Consider the following 14,745-nt stretch of genomic DNA (forward strand, 5'->3'; position numbering starts at 1 on the left):
TCACTTTTCCACAAAGTCTCCATGCAAGACAACGCATTTGTTGTATCGTTCAACTAGCTTCTGCATTCCTGCCAGGTGAGCACCGCTTTCTTTACTTCATCATGCTTTGTCTTTTGTTCTACAGGTCACAGTGATGCCCCCATGTCTCGTCACCAGTAATAATTCTCTGCAGAATACTCGGATCTTATTCATACTGTCTCAGAAATTGGGTCGCAACCTCCACATACTGTTGCTTGTACAGATCAGTAAGCTGTTTGGGAACCAATCGTGTGCAGACTTTCCTGTATCCAAGTCATCATGCATTATGGCAAATGAAGATACATAGCTGATATCCCAGCCAATTGAGACACCATTATCTGTCAGTCTTCTCTAATCAAGACATCTACCCTGTGACTGGACCTAAATCAGAGAGCACCAGAGAAAATCAAATGCTTCCTCCATTATTGTAACTTTCCTGTTTTAGACTACTACAGCACCTACAACATTTCTGTAGTATCTAAACCATAACAGTTGCTTTTCCTTTTTTTGGAAGTTTATTTTGTAAGTTTATTTTGTTAATTTTATTATGATTTAATTAAAAACACCTTAATGTATTTTAAGTTTCTTAATTGTATTTATTAATATAGCACAGTTTAGAAACTTTGTCACTGAGGTGAGTTAACTAGAGAAAATCATATTCATGTATGTGGTTATTTTTGATTTTAAATATGGAAAATAAAAATTTAATTGAAGCAAATTGGGTGCCCTTAGATAAAGAATAATACTGGTCCATCATAAGTTTAAATCTTCAACGGTTGAAAAAATTGAACACTTTAGGAATTCTAAACTAATTTAAATTCTTAGGACTCTTAATTTTATGCAACAAATTAAGTTTTTTTTAAAAAATTTGTTCAAAGATGAGACCTGTAGGTCACACAACTTATCACTGCTTTACATGATATGATCTTGTTGTGCATATGAAACTGCAAATTGATTTTCCTTGTATGCTTTATACTGTGATTACATATCCATGTAGGGCTGGAAAATTTACCTATGTTTTATTTATATATGTAATATATACATATATATTGTAGCGTGGCCGTTCCTTAGAGCAAGGCAGGGACCAGCGCACAACTACTATATAGCCCCGGCGTGCTTTCCCAAGAGGGAGGAAGTCCCTGTTGTGGAGAGCTTACCCAGTGTGTAACAATCAGGATAATATCACACAGGTAAGTGGTCAGAATAATCAAGCTGAATGTATTTATCATTCAGTCTTAGAAAAACAAAACTATGAAAAGGAGTCCAAAAGCAATTGTAACAAAAAAGAAAACCAATGTTTCACTCACCAGCCTGGTTTGGTCACCTCCCAAGTGTTCAGTTCATGTCCCAGGTAAGTCCTGCTACTTTGATAGTGGCAACAACAGTACAAAGCACAAGTTCAGTATCAAGCAGTCCTTGACACAAACACAAAAACATATCTTCTCAATACTGAGGATCTTCACTCCTTTCCAGGTATTAAAGAGCACAAGGTTGGTGGATTCACCAAAGCATCACTTCGCCAAAGCAAAGTGCAAAAATAAACCCTCAAAACCCTACAACATGGATGATGGGCAAATCCTGCCCCCTACCTTCAGGTCTTTTAGAGCTCCAGAAAGGACAACACTAGCTCTGCTTAACTGTAGCCAAGCCACAGCTCTACAACGGCAGTCATCTTGTAACAACAGAAAAAAAACCTTTCAAACAAAAACACAATTTGCTAGCAGCTTTTCTTTTCAGCACTCAGTCAATTCACCACCAAATAGTGGCACTTCCAGCCACAAAACTTCCCTAGAGTCAAGTAGATACCCCAACAGCCAAAAACAAAACTCATGCAGAGAAAAAAAAACTTTGGCAAAATAAACAGCCAACTTAACTTATTTCTATTGCTTCAGAAAGAGGAAGTTCAGGCAGGGCATTCCATTCCATGGCCTCCGATTCCTGGTTCTTCAGGTAATCTTCCTCTGCCTCTGGGTTCTGCATCTCAATGTCCTCCGGTGGCTGGGATGGTGGAGGCTACTCCAACATGGGAGCTTCCCTGGGCTGCTTCCTGCTCTATGACAGCCAGCTCTCTAAATGATGCAGAGCTGTGGTGCCACGCCCAGCCCTGTGCAGGGGAAGGGCTTTGTGCAGCTCTGGCTTCCTTTCAGCCTTTTCGGTTGGCAATTTCAACATGAATGCTCTTAAAGGGGCCAAATCTGATTTCCCTAGGCTGTGATTAAAGTTCTCTTGGGACTCAGCCTGAACTTCATATTCCTGGTCTGCAGTCGATCATACCATCCTAATTGACTGTTTGGAGTCAATTGATCTCTCTGACAATGTGTTAAAATGGTTTTGAGGTTTCTTGACTACACGTTCGTACCGAATCTACAGTGATAACAATCTATCCACCAGCTGGGTAAACCCATGCGGAGTCCCACAGGACTCCCCCTATCCCCCACTCTATTCAACATTTACCTAGCTCCTTTGGGGAATCTACTGCACAGCTTAAAAGTCAAATTTTATATCTATGCTGACGACATCACCATAATTCTTCCCCTAACAAGCCTGACTTCCGAGACCAAGAATCACCTGGCATTAACTTTAAAGCAAATCGAATCATGGATTGCCGAATTCAAACTCAAACTCAAGTCAGAAAAATCCAAATTCTTCCTGGTGAGTCCGAATGACAAAATAAAAGATACTTCAATTTCCTTAAATGGTCAGATCTTTCCTATTGCTGACGCCATAAAAATTCTGGGAGTGACGCTGGACCGCTACCTTACTCTTGATATTCACACTTAGTTACTGGTTAGAAAAGGCTTCTCAGCACTGTGGAAACTAGGAACCATCAGAAAGTACTTTGATGCAGCATCATTCCGTTTACTGGTGCAATCTTCCATTTTAAGCTTGCTAGACTATTGCAACATCATTTATCTATGGTCCTTCAAGAAAACCATCCAAAGACTCCGAATCATACAAAATTCGGCAGTTCGACTGATTTTTGGTATAAAAAAATGGGAACATATAACCCCCTACTACCAAAAACTTCACTGGCTGCCCCTGGAAGCAAGAGTGTTGTTCAAATTGGCCTTTCTATGTTTCAAATCCATTCAAGGTTTGGCCCCCATTTACCTGGTTTCCTACTTCAACTTGGACTGTTCCACCAGGCCTACTCGCAGGGTACATATGTTTAGCCACCCAACATTAAAGGCCTGCCGATACAAGAGATATCTGGGAAGAACTCTTGCTTTCCAGGCAGGCCAACAGAATGGTTGGCTGGGCAACATCATTAAGCACGCCTCATCCTAGCTTAACTTTAGAAAACTAGTTAAAACAAACCTCTTCAATCGATTTGTAACCAAGAACTCTTAATGCCTTACCATGAACGCTTCCTACACGTACTCATTGCCTCTACTCTATGCTTATCACTTGACTTACTCCCATTCTACTTGTAACTGCCCTTCTCCATTTGTACTCGACGATGTCTTTGTAATTTCTTTTCGCCGATTGTCCAGCTCTTCCTGTTGTAAACCACCTCAAACTACCATGGCTTTGGCGGTACATAAGAATAAAATTATTATTATTATTATTAACCAGTTTCACAGGGAGGTTTCTGTGGTTTCTAACTGGCACAAGGCTGGTACCGGGGTTGGGCTTGTGACAATATATATATAAACTGTGTTGCTTTTGATGTTGTGTTACTGTACACAGAAACGTGTGCAGTAAGTTTTTTGCATATGGTCAAATAAAGCACAATAACTTTGCAAGTTAAGTACTGCTTCAGTTCATTGTTTATGCTGGAATTTTCTTCCCATGGAATGTAAGTAAAACATAGTGTTTGTCCCCAATAAAAAAAAAATCTATACTAAAAAAAAAAGACATCTGCCCTGTCAATGTGCTCTTGTGTGCGCAATGTTGCTGGGTGACCAGAACAACCTTCGCAGGTTACAACTATTCTTCCCACTTTAAACCATTTTGTCCACTCATAAACCTTTCGTTGATTCATGGTGCTATGTCCATACTGAGTGAATTTGCACAGGTTTCACTACCTATGCCCAAAGAAAGCGCACTATTGTACATTGTTCTTCGATGGTGCAATCTTGCAATGGAGCGTCCAAGGCACAATGCCACTAAGAGATGCCTTGGAGGTGGATTGCAACTGCTCAGAACACCTGTTCTGAAACTCTGACCACAAAAATTTCATGAAGTTGGAAAAGATGCCTGGCACCTGGGGCACAGTCACCTTTAGATGACTTACACTTGCGTTTCTTAGGCTGCAGGAGGTCCACAGCTGGATGAACGGAGCTACCAGCCATGCCAAGCCCTGAAAGCAATGAAGGCCACTCCGCCAGGCTAGCTGAGCATTTGATCACCTGCTTCAGTAGGGGAGAGGCTAAGCCGGAAGCTGCCGCCTCTCCCCAGCTGCGCCCAAGGACTCCATCCCAGCAATTTTCCAAGCAAAATTTGCAGTTTGAAGAAGCAGGGAGCTTTAGAAAAAAAATATATATATATATTGCTAAAAATCCAAGATGGCTACTGTGAAAAATATTGCACCAAAATCACAATATTTTTCACACTTCCCAAACTCCAAAAACAGCGATTTTAGAATTTTTCAGAAGGGAGAATACAGGGGAACATGCAGAAACCGAGCCCTAATAAAGGGCCAACATCCAGGTCAGGAAAAGACTTGCCGTGCTCCAGGCAGAGGAAGGAACAGGAATCTTCCATCTTGTTCCCTCCTTCCCCCGCCAATCCTTGCACCACCAACCGCCAAGAGATCGCTGCCAAAGTTCCGCCCACCCAGCACCAGCTCTTCACCAAGCCCTATTAAAGGGCCAACATCCAGGGCAGGAAAAGACTTGCCATCCTCCAGGCAGGGGAAGGAACAGGAATCCTCCATCTTGTTCCTTGCTTCCCCCTGCTGATCCTAGCACCACCGACCACCTCAGAGATTGCCACCGAAGTTTCACCCACTCAGCACCAGCTCTTCACAGAGCCCTATTAAAGGGCCAACATCCAGGCAGGTCTCTCCGCTGGCAGACCCTGCCAAAGGACCCTTTGTGTGGTCCTTCGTGTGGGTCAAAGGGACCAAGCCTGGGAACTATACCAAACTGAGAACAGCACCACCACATAGCCCTAACGAAACTGCTACCAAGCAGCAACCTACCTTTCAGCTACAAGTCCTGCCCATACCCAACCAACCAGACCTAACCTGGAGAGAGGGAGGGGGATTCTGAAAGTGGTGAGCCATGTGGATGAGGTCAAAAGGGAGATGACAAGATGAGTGAGAGAGCAGTAAGTACAGTGGTAGAAATGTAGTAATGGGGAGTAGATAGAAGGGAATAGGAGGCTGGGAAAGGAGTGAGATGGGAAATGGGAGAACTAGGGACTGAGAGAAGATGGAGAATTGAGAGGTAGCTGAACATTTAAAAAGAAGAAGGGTGAGAAAGGAAGGCAAAATTTGAATGGGAAAGGAGTGAGATGGGAAATGGGAGAGCTAGGGACTGAGAGAAGTTGGAGAATTGAGAGGTAGCTGAATATTTAAAAAGAAGAAGGGTGAGAAAGGAAGGCAAAATTTGAGTGGACAGAGGCAGAAAAGAAAAAGTTAAGAAAGCTGAAAGGGAAAAATCAATACTTTGGAGACAGGCATAAGAAGGAAATGGAACGAGAGAAGAGGAGAAAAAAATGGACAGCAGACACTGGAAAAACAATTAGTTGAAGATAGAGAAAAAGCAGAAAGAGAAACTGGGACCAAGATGATGGAAAAACAAAACATCCAGGCAACAAGGTAGAAAAAAATTGTTTGATTTTGAATTTATTAACTGTAATATGTTAGCTTTTGAATATGTGCATCACAATTATTTTTGTATTCAGTGGCGTAGTCATATACAGCTGATTTGGGGGAGGGACTTGAGCCCAAAATTAGTGGATAGGCACCAAAGTTTCTCCCTGCCTGAGTGCAATTTATAAATACTTGAGCTAGTGGGGATTCCCAAGCCCTGCCAACTGAAGACATCTTCCTCCAGTCTGGCAATTCAAACTCTACATGCAGCCAATGGCAATATCCTCAAGCATCCCCTGCTTTCCTACATGCATGAAAGCCAAGGGGGGGGCAGGGAGGAAGGAAGGCAGCAGCTCTGCAATATTGCTGCCAGCTGCAGAACTTGGGAAGTTGGAGGGGGAGGTGACTGTCAGTTGGTGAGGCTTGGAGATCCCTACTAGCTACAGCAGGGGAGATATTCATTTTGAGGGAGCCTAAGCTCAAAGTGGGAGGCCCAAAAAAGCAGTAATATTTACCCTGATTAAACAATCCTCCACGTGCGCTGCTGACAGCTGATGCAGCATCCCCGCTCTGATGAGGCTCACCTCTGAAGAGGCTCACAGTAGTGTAGGGATGTCACACAGGAAACATACACATGCAGTCTTAGAGTCGGAATGGAGGCGCTCCCTAATGGATGGTCTCTCACCCTTTTATTGAGAATCTTACCTCCCTTAATTACATGGCTAATGCTTTACAAGGTTACTATTTCATCATGCATATACAGTGAGGATTATACCAAGGTAATTCCTTGTTCACATATTTCATGTGATTCTCAAAGTTACTATCTCATGTGACATCTGAATACATCATAACAGTTACAATAAAGATTCCCAAAGTGTACACTTCTAATATGTCTGACATCTTACTATAGCATGTGACAGTCCAAAGGTTATAATGCATGCTCCTTAAGCTCTCTTGATTAGCCTTAAACTCAGGGCCTGCTTTTGCACGTAGGCAAAGTCTGATTGTTGCCCATATAAGGGATGCTTAAACAAGATAAGAGATAAGATAAGGGTAAACCTGTGTCAGATTAATATGTGACCAGAATTTAAGAGAGGGGAGGGTGGAATGCCTCAGCATTCGTCACAAGGTACTAGCATTTTCCTTGCTAATAGAATGTCACCGTGGCAGGGAATGAAAAAGGACTCATACTTCCTTCACAAGGCCTCAGATCCAAACACAAGGCCTCAGATCAGTGTGCCGACCTGGCCTGTGAGCAAATCGTCATGCCCTGGTTCAAAAATGCATCCCTGCTTAGTGCCTTTGAAAAGAAATGCTTATCCAAACTGTCCTTGGGGAAGACATGTTCTCCATCTCCATGGACATTTCTTGATCAGTATGTTCACTCTACTGGATAGACACTCCTGTCTTCTTCTTCTTCTTCTTCTTCCTTCTCTTCTTCTTTTCTTTCTTTCCTCCTTTTCACTTCCTTCCTTTTCTCTTCCTCTCCCTTTCTTCCTTCTCTCGTTCTTTCCTCTTACACTCTCTAGAGGTGTATATTATACTCTGATTGAGTATTAATGATTATAGTCTTATGCTTACTTGTTCAGAGATTGATTTCGTTATGGTGGACTATAGTATTTGTTACTTCTTTTGTTTAGTGTATCTTGATACATGTCCTCTGTTTTCTTTGTAATTACACTGCCTTTGTACTACAAAAACTTCAATAAAGAAATTGAACTTAAAAAGAAATGCATCCCTGGTTCAAAAATGCATCCCTTCACCGTAGCTGTAATAGAAGTGAATGAGAGAACCAGGAGCGCGCATCCTTGCTCATCAGAGTGGGGATGCGGAAGCCTGTGGCTGCTCCCACTGTCAGCAGTGCACATGGAGGATCACTCAGTCAGGGTAAGTATTACTGCTTTTTTGGGTTCCTCTCCACAGTATCCCTTTAATGAAGGTTTATTATTAAATATGTACATCTTCTATATTAGTGATTGCAAATTTGGGACCTGCTCAACTTTTTTTTGCTCATCAGTTAGTGTTAGTGTGGCCCCAGAAAAAAAATTTTCAGCCAATGCGGCTCAGGGAAGCCTAAAGGTTGGACACCCCTACCTTAGAGGGTCTAGGTCTGCTATCAGGCAGGGACTTAGCATGACTGAACACCACAGAATCCATGAGGGCGACCAGGCTCTAGCCAAACAACTGCCCTGAAAGGAATTCTTGCCAAAGAAACCTTTGGAAGTGGAAATACCAGCCCAATGTCCAATCCAGATCATTCCGTGGGCAGAAATGGAAAAATGCTACATAAGTCATATAAAGTGGCAGGCACATAAGCTGACCCAGCCAAAAGAAGCTGAGGTGGAGAAACTACAGCCTCACTCTCCAGGGTGTGCAGGAAAGGCAGATAGGCATGTGTGACAACCAACACCTCCAAAGCAGCCTGAAAGCCCAAAGCTGCTACATCAAAAAGCCTACATCCACATGGCAGTCCTGCATATCTGTAAGCACCACAGCACTTTCTTTGGGTAGAGAGGTGCATTTTAGGCTGATCCAGAACCTGTGGGCAGTCCAGTGGCAAAGGACCTTCCAGATAGTCACATTACACTGACATTTAAATGGTCAGATCAGGGTGCCAGGGAAAGGTGGGAGACTGCAAGCATGCACCAGAAAGCCAGGATGAAGAAGAGAATGGAGCCGGCTGAGTGACCAAATGCAATTCCTGCAAAGACTCAGAAATAAGATTTGGCAAAGCCATAGACTGAAACAAGCACAGAACTGAGAGATTGTCCCCAGGTCCTAGAGCCCCTGAAGGATCCGAAGATTCAGCATACAGTCCCAGTCTTCTGTCCTTGGAAGCACTGCACCCTGAAAGCAAACTGGACACCAGCACAAAGACCAAAATCAGGCAGATCAGAAACAACGGCTAACTAAGACAAGGACATGACCAGAGAAGCAACACCAGTGGAAGATTTAGCTGATGCGGAGTGAACTGTGCAGGGGAAGAACACCTACTATGAAGTCTTTTTTTGTTGTTGTACAACTGTTTCAGAAACTCTGAGAAAGTCTCTGGCTCCTGTAGCGCAGTCACTCTCTGATGACTGAGCCATGCATTTCAGAGGCTGTGGAAGGACCGCAGCTATGCGCACGGAACTATAAGCCATTCTGAGTCCCAAAAATAAAGAAGGCTGCCCCACCAGGCTACCAAGTGTTTTGTCACCTGCTTGACCAAGGGAGAGGCTAAGCCTTGTGCTGCCATCCCTCCCAGCTGTGTCACACAGAACATGATGCAAGAACGCTCCTGATGCGCCTAATTTGCACAATCCTGGCAAGAATTCACATGAGGAGAGCCTAAGGACCCCATCCCAATAAGATTTGAGGCAAACATTGCAGTTTTAGAGAAGCAGGGAGCTTTTGAAAAAAAGATTGCTAAAAATCCAAGATGGCTGCTGTCAAGAAATTCACACCAAAAATCACAATATTTTTTATACTTTCCAAATATAAAAATTGGCAATTTTAGGATTTTTCAGGTGGGAGGAACATATAGAAACACTGAAAACTCCAATTTTATAACTTCCCCCGATTTACTTCACAGGCTGTAACTAAGACATTCACTCTGTATATTCACTATGACCTATTTGTGGATCTGTGCTTCAATCTGCCTTAGCTCCCTTACAGTAGCTAAATTAGAGAACCACTGTCTCTTGCTGGGAATGGCTCTGCAAAAACGATCTTCAGGCTGCCAGTCAGACCCCATGCTTGACTGCACCTCCACCCCTGCGAACCGATGGGATGTGCACCAGGACAAGCGGAGGCGAAACACCACCAAACCTCCTAAGGGCGCCTAACAGCCTGAGATTTACTCTTGCTTAACAGTAGGTGAGACCACTTCAGAGACAGCCCTGAGTTCCACAGAAACTAAGTAGGCTGGCTAACAGGTACTCAGTGGGAGTGGCCTGTCAACTACAGACAGAAGCCTATATGTTCTTAATGCAAGCAAAGCAAAAAAAACACACCGAGCACAAGAATCCTGAAGAAAAAAGGACTAAAAACATTGAATAAAATAATAAAACATGGAGATCAGAATGAACACACTCCTGCAGGCACGTATACAGAAGGAACAAATTGTAGGTAGAGCTAAGGAGCACAGAGAAAATGCACAGAGAACTCCAAACTGGATTCCTTCTGCTGATGGCACATGGCCATGGGGACACTACCCACTGGTCTAGAATGTCTCACCTATTGCATTGGACTTATAGTTTACCTAATGCTAGGGTCCACCTTAGGAATCAGCATTCAAAAAAATAAATCTAGGTATCATTGTTAAGCTTAAATCCTTTGTTCAGTGTGCAGAGGCAGCCAAAAAAGTAAACAGGATGCTAGGAATTTAGAAAAGGGATGGAAAATAAGACCAAGAATATTATAATGCTCCATGATGTAACCTCACCTTGAGTACTGCATTAAGTTCTCGTCGCTATATCTCAAAAAGATATAGTGGAATTAGAAAAGGTTCAAAAGTGGAGCAACCAAAATGATAAAGGTAATGAAACTCTTCTCATATGAAAAAAGACTAAAAAGGTTAGGGCTCTTCAGCTTGAAAAAGAGACAGCTGAGATCTACAAAATCCTGAGTGGTGGAGAACAGATAAATGTGAATCAATTTTTTTCTCTTTCAAAAAGGACAAAATCTAGGGGATGTCAGAGGAGGGGCGGGACTGCAGCAGAGGAAACAGCTCAAAGCACTGCAGTACAAAGAGCTATAACCGCGATCTTCGGCTGAAGCTGTAAGGTAAACGGTTCGGGGAGGCCAGGGGGAACACGGAGGCCTTCCCGGGGGGGGTGCGCAGTCTTTTGGGGGGGCAGTCCTATGGGGGGGCCAGTCCTTCAGGGGGTGGAACAGGCCTTGGGGGGTGCAGGCCTTCAAGGGGTGAACAGGTTTTTAACGGGGAACAGGTCTTCAAAGGGGGGACAAGCAGGCCTGGGGGGGCAGTCCTTCAGGGGGTGGGACAGGCCTTGGGGGGTGCATGCCTTCAAGGGGGAACAGGCTTTTAAGGGGGGAACAGGCCTTTAAGGGGGGGGACAGGCCAGGGATGGTGGCATAGACCTTCAGGGAGGACAGGCAAGCCTTCAAGGGGGGGGGACGGGCCTTCAGGGATGGGGGTACAGGCCTTCAGGGGGGAGGTACAGGCCTTCGGGGGGGACAGACCTTCAGGGGAGGGGGGCCCTGGTGTAGAAGTACACGGAGGGAGGGAAGGGGGGTTCAAAGAGATGTGCATATGCCAGACTTTGGGGGGGAAGAAATAATGGGTCTAAAAATAGAGGAGAGGGAGAGAGATGATGGACAATGGGATTTAGGGAGGGAAAGAACAGAAAAGAAGAGAAGTTGGACACAAGAGATGGTGTGGAGGGGGGATAGAGATACTGGATAGGAGGGTAGTTGAGAAAAGAAAAGGAGAGATGGTGGACCCTAGGGTGGTGGGGAAGGAGGGAGAGATGCTGAATGAAAGGGTAGTTAAGAAAAGGTGGATCTGTGGATGGAGACGAAAAAGAAAGAAAGATGCCAGACCTCCGGAAAAGGGAAGGAAAACGGAAGGGGAGGACAGAGATGGCAGATGGATGGTTAGCACGGAGAAAGAAGGAGACCCTGGCAAGCAAGACAGCCAGAGCCTGGGACCAACAAGATTTGAATAATGACCAGACAACAAAAGGTAGAAAAACTAATTTTATTTTCCATTTTGTAATTACAATATGTCAGATTTGAAACGTGTATCCTGCCAGAGCTGGTGTTAGACCGCAAACGTGAGCTAGGATTTAACAGAGAGAGGAAAAGTCTTTTTTGTTTGTTTATTTTGTTTACACCACAGCGCCAGTGTAGTTAGGAGAAGGCAAAGGGATGAAGAGGCTATAAAATAAACCCAAACCAGATATCCCAAGTGGTAATAGTAAAAATAGAAACAATATAATACACACCACTCAACCAGAGAAGTGCATCTCATTTCACAGGCCTCAGAACTGGAGCCTACGCGCAGTTGTGTTATCACAAACTAGAAAGATCAGCGTAGTATCTTTGCTCCTTGCTCCAATCATTGGCCAAGAGGAACTAGTGCTAGATCACACTAGGCCTCACTAAACATAAAAGCAATATAAAAAAATCGGAACTTAGGGGCACCCTTAGCAAAACATTGTATTGATTTTAACCACAAATTCACATCTTTAAAGGTGGTTGTTATTGAAGTTATGACACCGGAGGTGCGAGGGGGCAACTTTAGACGCTACTTGGCCCAACGTGAGCAGCACTGGATCCACAGGTTGGACACTTTGAGCCCAAGGGGCTTAAATAAAAATATGGAGTAGCAACACTTCTATTAGTTGCAAATGAAGTTTCCCTTCTGTAAAATCTATGAATGAATAAAAAAGACGCTGTCGCCATTTTGTGTTGGTTTGAAAATCTTGACGGCAGAATTGAGTGATGTAAGTAACACTGTATGTGTTTGAATAGGTTTTAGTTGTACAAGGAGCTAACTTAATCTTTTTAATTTGTAGAGCTGGATGCCACAGTGCTGGCCCTGAGGCAGCGAACAAGTAGACAGTCCGCAAAACGCTGGCCGCGTCGGCATGTAAAAGATAAGCACTGTTTGAAAAGCACATCCAGAGACAAGCAGTGTGTGAGATAAGTAGTTTGTCAATTTTTTCAAAATACTGGATAAGTGCATATGACAAAATAATAGTAGTGAGAGTGGAAATGCAGAGACATTGATGTGAATTTTAGATGTTGAAAGTTAGGATATAAAGAAATAGAAAAAATCTAAAAATATTAAAAAAATTTTAAAAATATTAAAAAATAGCTGAATTATTAAGACTATATGTGATCTAGCACTAATTCCTCTTGGGGCAAAGATTATACGCTGATCTTTCTAGTTTGTGATATACAACTGCGCTTAGGCTCCAGTTCTGAGGCCTGTGAAATAAGATGCACTTCTCTGGTTGAGTAGTGTGTGTTATATTGTTTCTATAAAATAAACCCACCAGGATTTTTGAAAAAAATACCCAACTGGGCAGGAAAATCGAATTGAATCGAAAAACCAATTCAGTAAGCTGAATCGAATCAAAATTTTTTTTCCTAAATCGGGCAGCACTCCGAACAGAGGGTTCAATGTTATCGTGAACGATGATACCTACCCTCTTACCTTCCTTCCATAGAGAAGATTATGGAAATGATTTCAAGATGCTTCATTTGCTAGGTATCAGAGAGTTCTCTTCAAATACCTCAGTCATTAATGAATTTTAGCACTCAGATAGATTTTGAGTTCTCTTTGGAGGGGCAAAGAAATGGGAATTTGTCTCTAAAGCTATTAATGCTCACTGATTAGAAATGATTTCTTCAGCCTACATTATAAGAAGAAAAAAAAGACTCCAATACCTTTGAAAGCATATTCCACAAGAGGTATTTCATTCCTTGGTGATTTCTTCTTTTGACATTTGTAGAACAGCAATTCGGTCATCTTTCCATACTTCCGCAGCGCATTACAGGCTTGATATAGATGCTAGGTCAGATGAAGCTTTGGGGACTTAGGTTCTCAGAGCAAGGACCTCTATGTGCCACCCCTCTAAACTATTGCTTTGCTATATCCACAAGTTCTTGACTGCTCTGGTAAGGAGGCTACAGAAGGAGAACTTGCTTACCATTTAATTTAATTTTCTTTAATCCTATAGACCAGTCCAGAAGCCTTCCCAGTGTTTATGCTTATAATCAGCTATCGATTTTCTACATATCCTCAAGTTATTATTTGAATTGAAGATATTTATTTTATTTTGTTTTCAATGTTTAACTAAGCAGCCTTTTTCAATATCTGCTCAAATTATCTTCAGAAGAAAATGGAAGTATACTTTTCACCACCACTTTCCTAGTCAAAATACTGAAGACCTCAGGCTGCACGATGGCCTTATAGAGTAAAGTTTAGAATTCTAGAATCTGATTCCAAAGAACTGCTAGTTGATGGTCACAGTTCTCATGTTTTGGAATGCTTTGATAGGTCTAAAGGAAAGAAAATTAACACATAAGCATAATTTCTCCTTTCAATATATTTTGAATTCACCATTGATGAGAAAAAACAATAATAATAATTCCTTGGCCATCAATTTATCTACTTTTTAGTAATTTAAATACTTTGCATGTCATTTTACATTTTATATGCATTTCTCCCTATTCTCATCTGTACATACTGACATCAGTGCAATAAAGAATCAATGGGAACAGTTCTTTTTTATATTACCTTTGCACAGGAATTTCTGAATAGATTGGGTACCCTCCATACAAACAGCAGCTGGAGGATAAGTCATGAAAGCAGCATCCAGAGTTAAGGTCTGTTAAAAAAAAAAAAAAAAACCTCTGAAAAATCAATTCAGATTTTCAATTTTTAAAATATCCTTAGACTACAATGTGAAATATGATATCTCCAGAGACAGCAAATCTACAAGGAAAACTGTTCCAGCACTTGGAACCGAGGCAGAACGGGGCCATACTGGACTTAATGCTTAAAAACGTGGAAAGTGTTTCTGATGTTATAGTGGGTGATCACTTGGCATTCAGTGATCACTACATGGTGTAATTTAATATTATCCCAGGACAAGCAGGCAGCATATTCTTAACGTATGGGTGACGTCACCGACGGAGCCCCGGTACGGACATTTTTCACTAGAAAGTTCTAGTTGGCCACACCGCGCATGCGCGAGTGCCTTCCCACCCGACGGAGGAGTGCGTGGTCCCCAGTTTCTTCGTTTCCGTGGAGCGAAGAAGACGCATGTGGTTTCAACGGCCGTTGAAAACTTCCTTTTTGCCTTCCCGCTCGCGTTATTTTCTTGTTTTTTCTCTTTTTCCCTTCGGGTTTCTTTTCCGTTCTAAATTGTTAAAAAAAAAAAAAAAAACTTTGTTTTTTTCTTTATTTTTCAGGCCGGCCCCGGCGGGGCCTGTTGCCATCATACAAGCCT

General features: G+C 42.6%; 1 protein-coding gene across 3 annotated transcripts in view; it reads right to left on the minus strand.

Moving 5' to 3' along the window:
- Positions 1-14,745, minus strand: part of LRSAM1 (leucine rich repeat and sterile alpha motif containing 1) — a 542,506-nt gene that overhangs the window by 344,661 nt on the left and 183,100 nt on the right. For all 3 annotated transcript variants that reach the window (XM_033960298.1, XM_033960299.1, XM_033960297.1), the window contains one exon: positions 14,031-14,121. In XM_033960298.1, the coding sequence (XP_033816189.1) occupies positions 14,031-14,121 (91 nt within the window). The remainder of the gene's footprint in view (positions 1-14,030; positions 14,122-14,745) is intronic.

Source organism: Geotrypetes seraphini, chromosome 10 (genome assembly GCF_902459505.1).
Source record: "Geotrypetes seraphini chromosome 10, aGeoSer1.1, whole genome shotgun sequence".
Classification (NCBI taxonomy): Eukaryota; Metazoa; Chordata; class Amphibia; order Gymnophiona; family Dermophiidae; genus Geotrypetes; species Geotrypetes seraphini.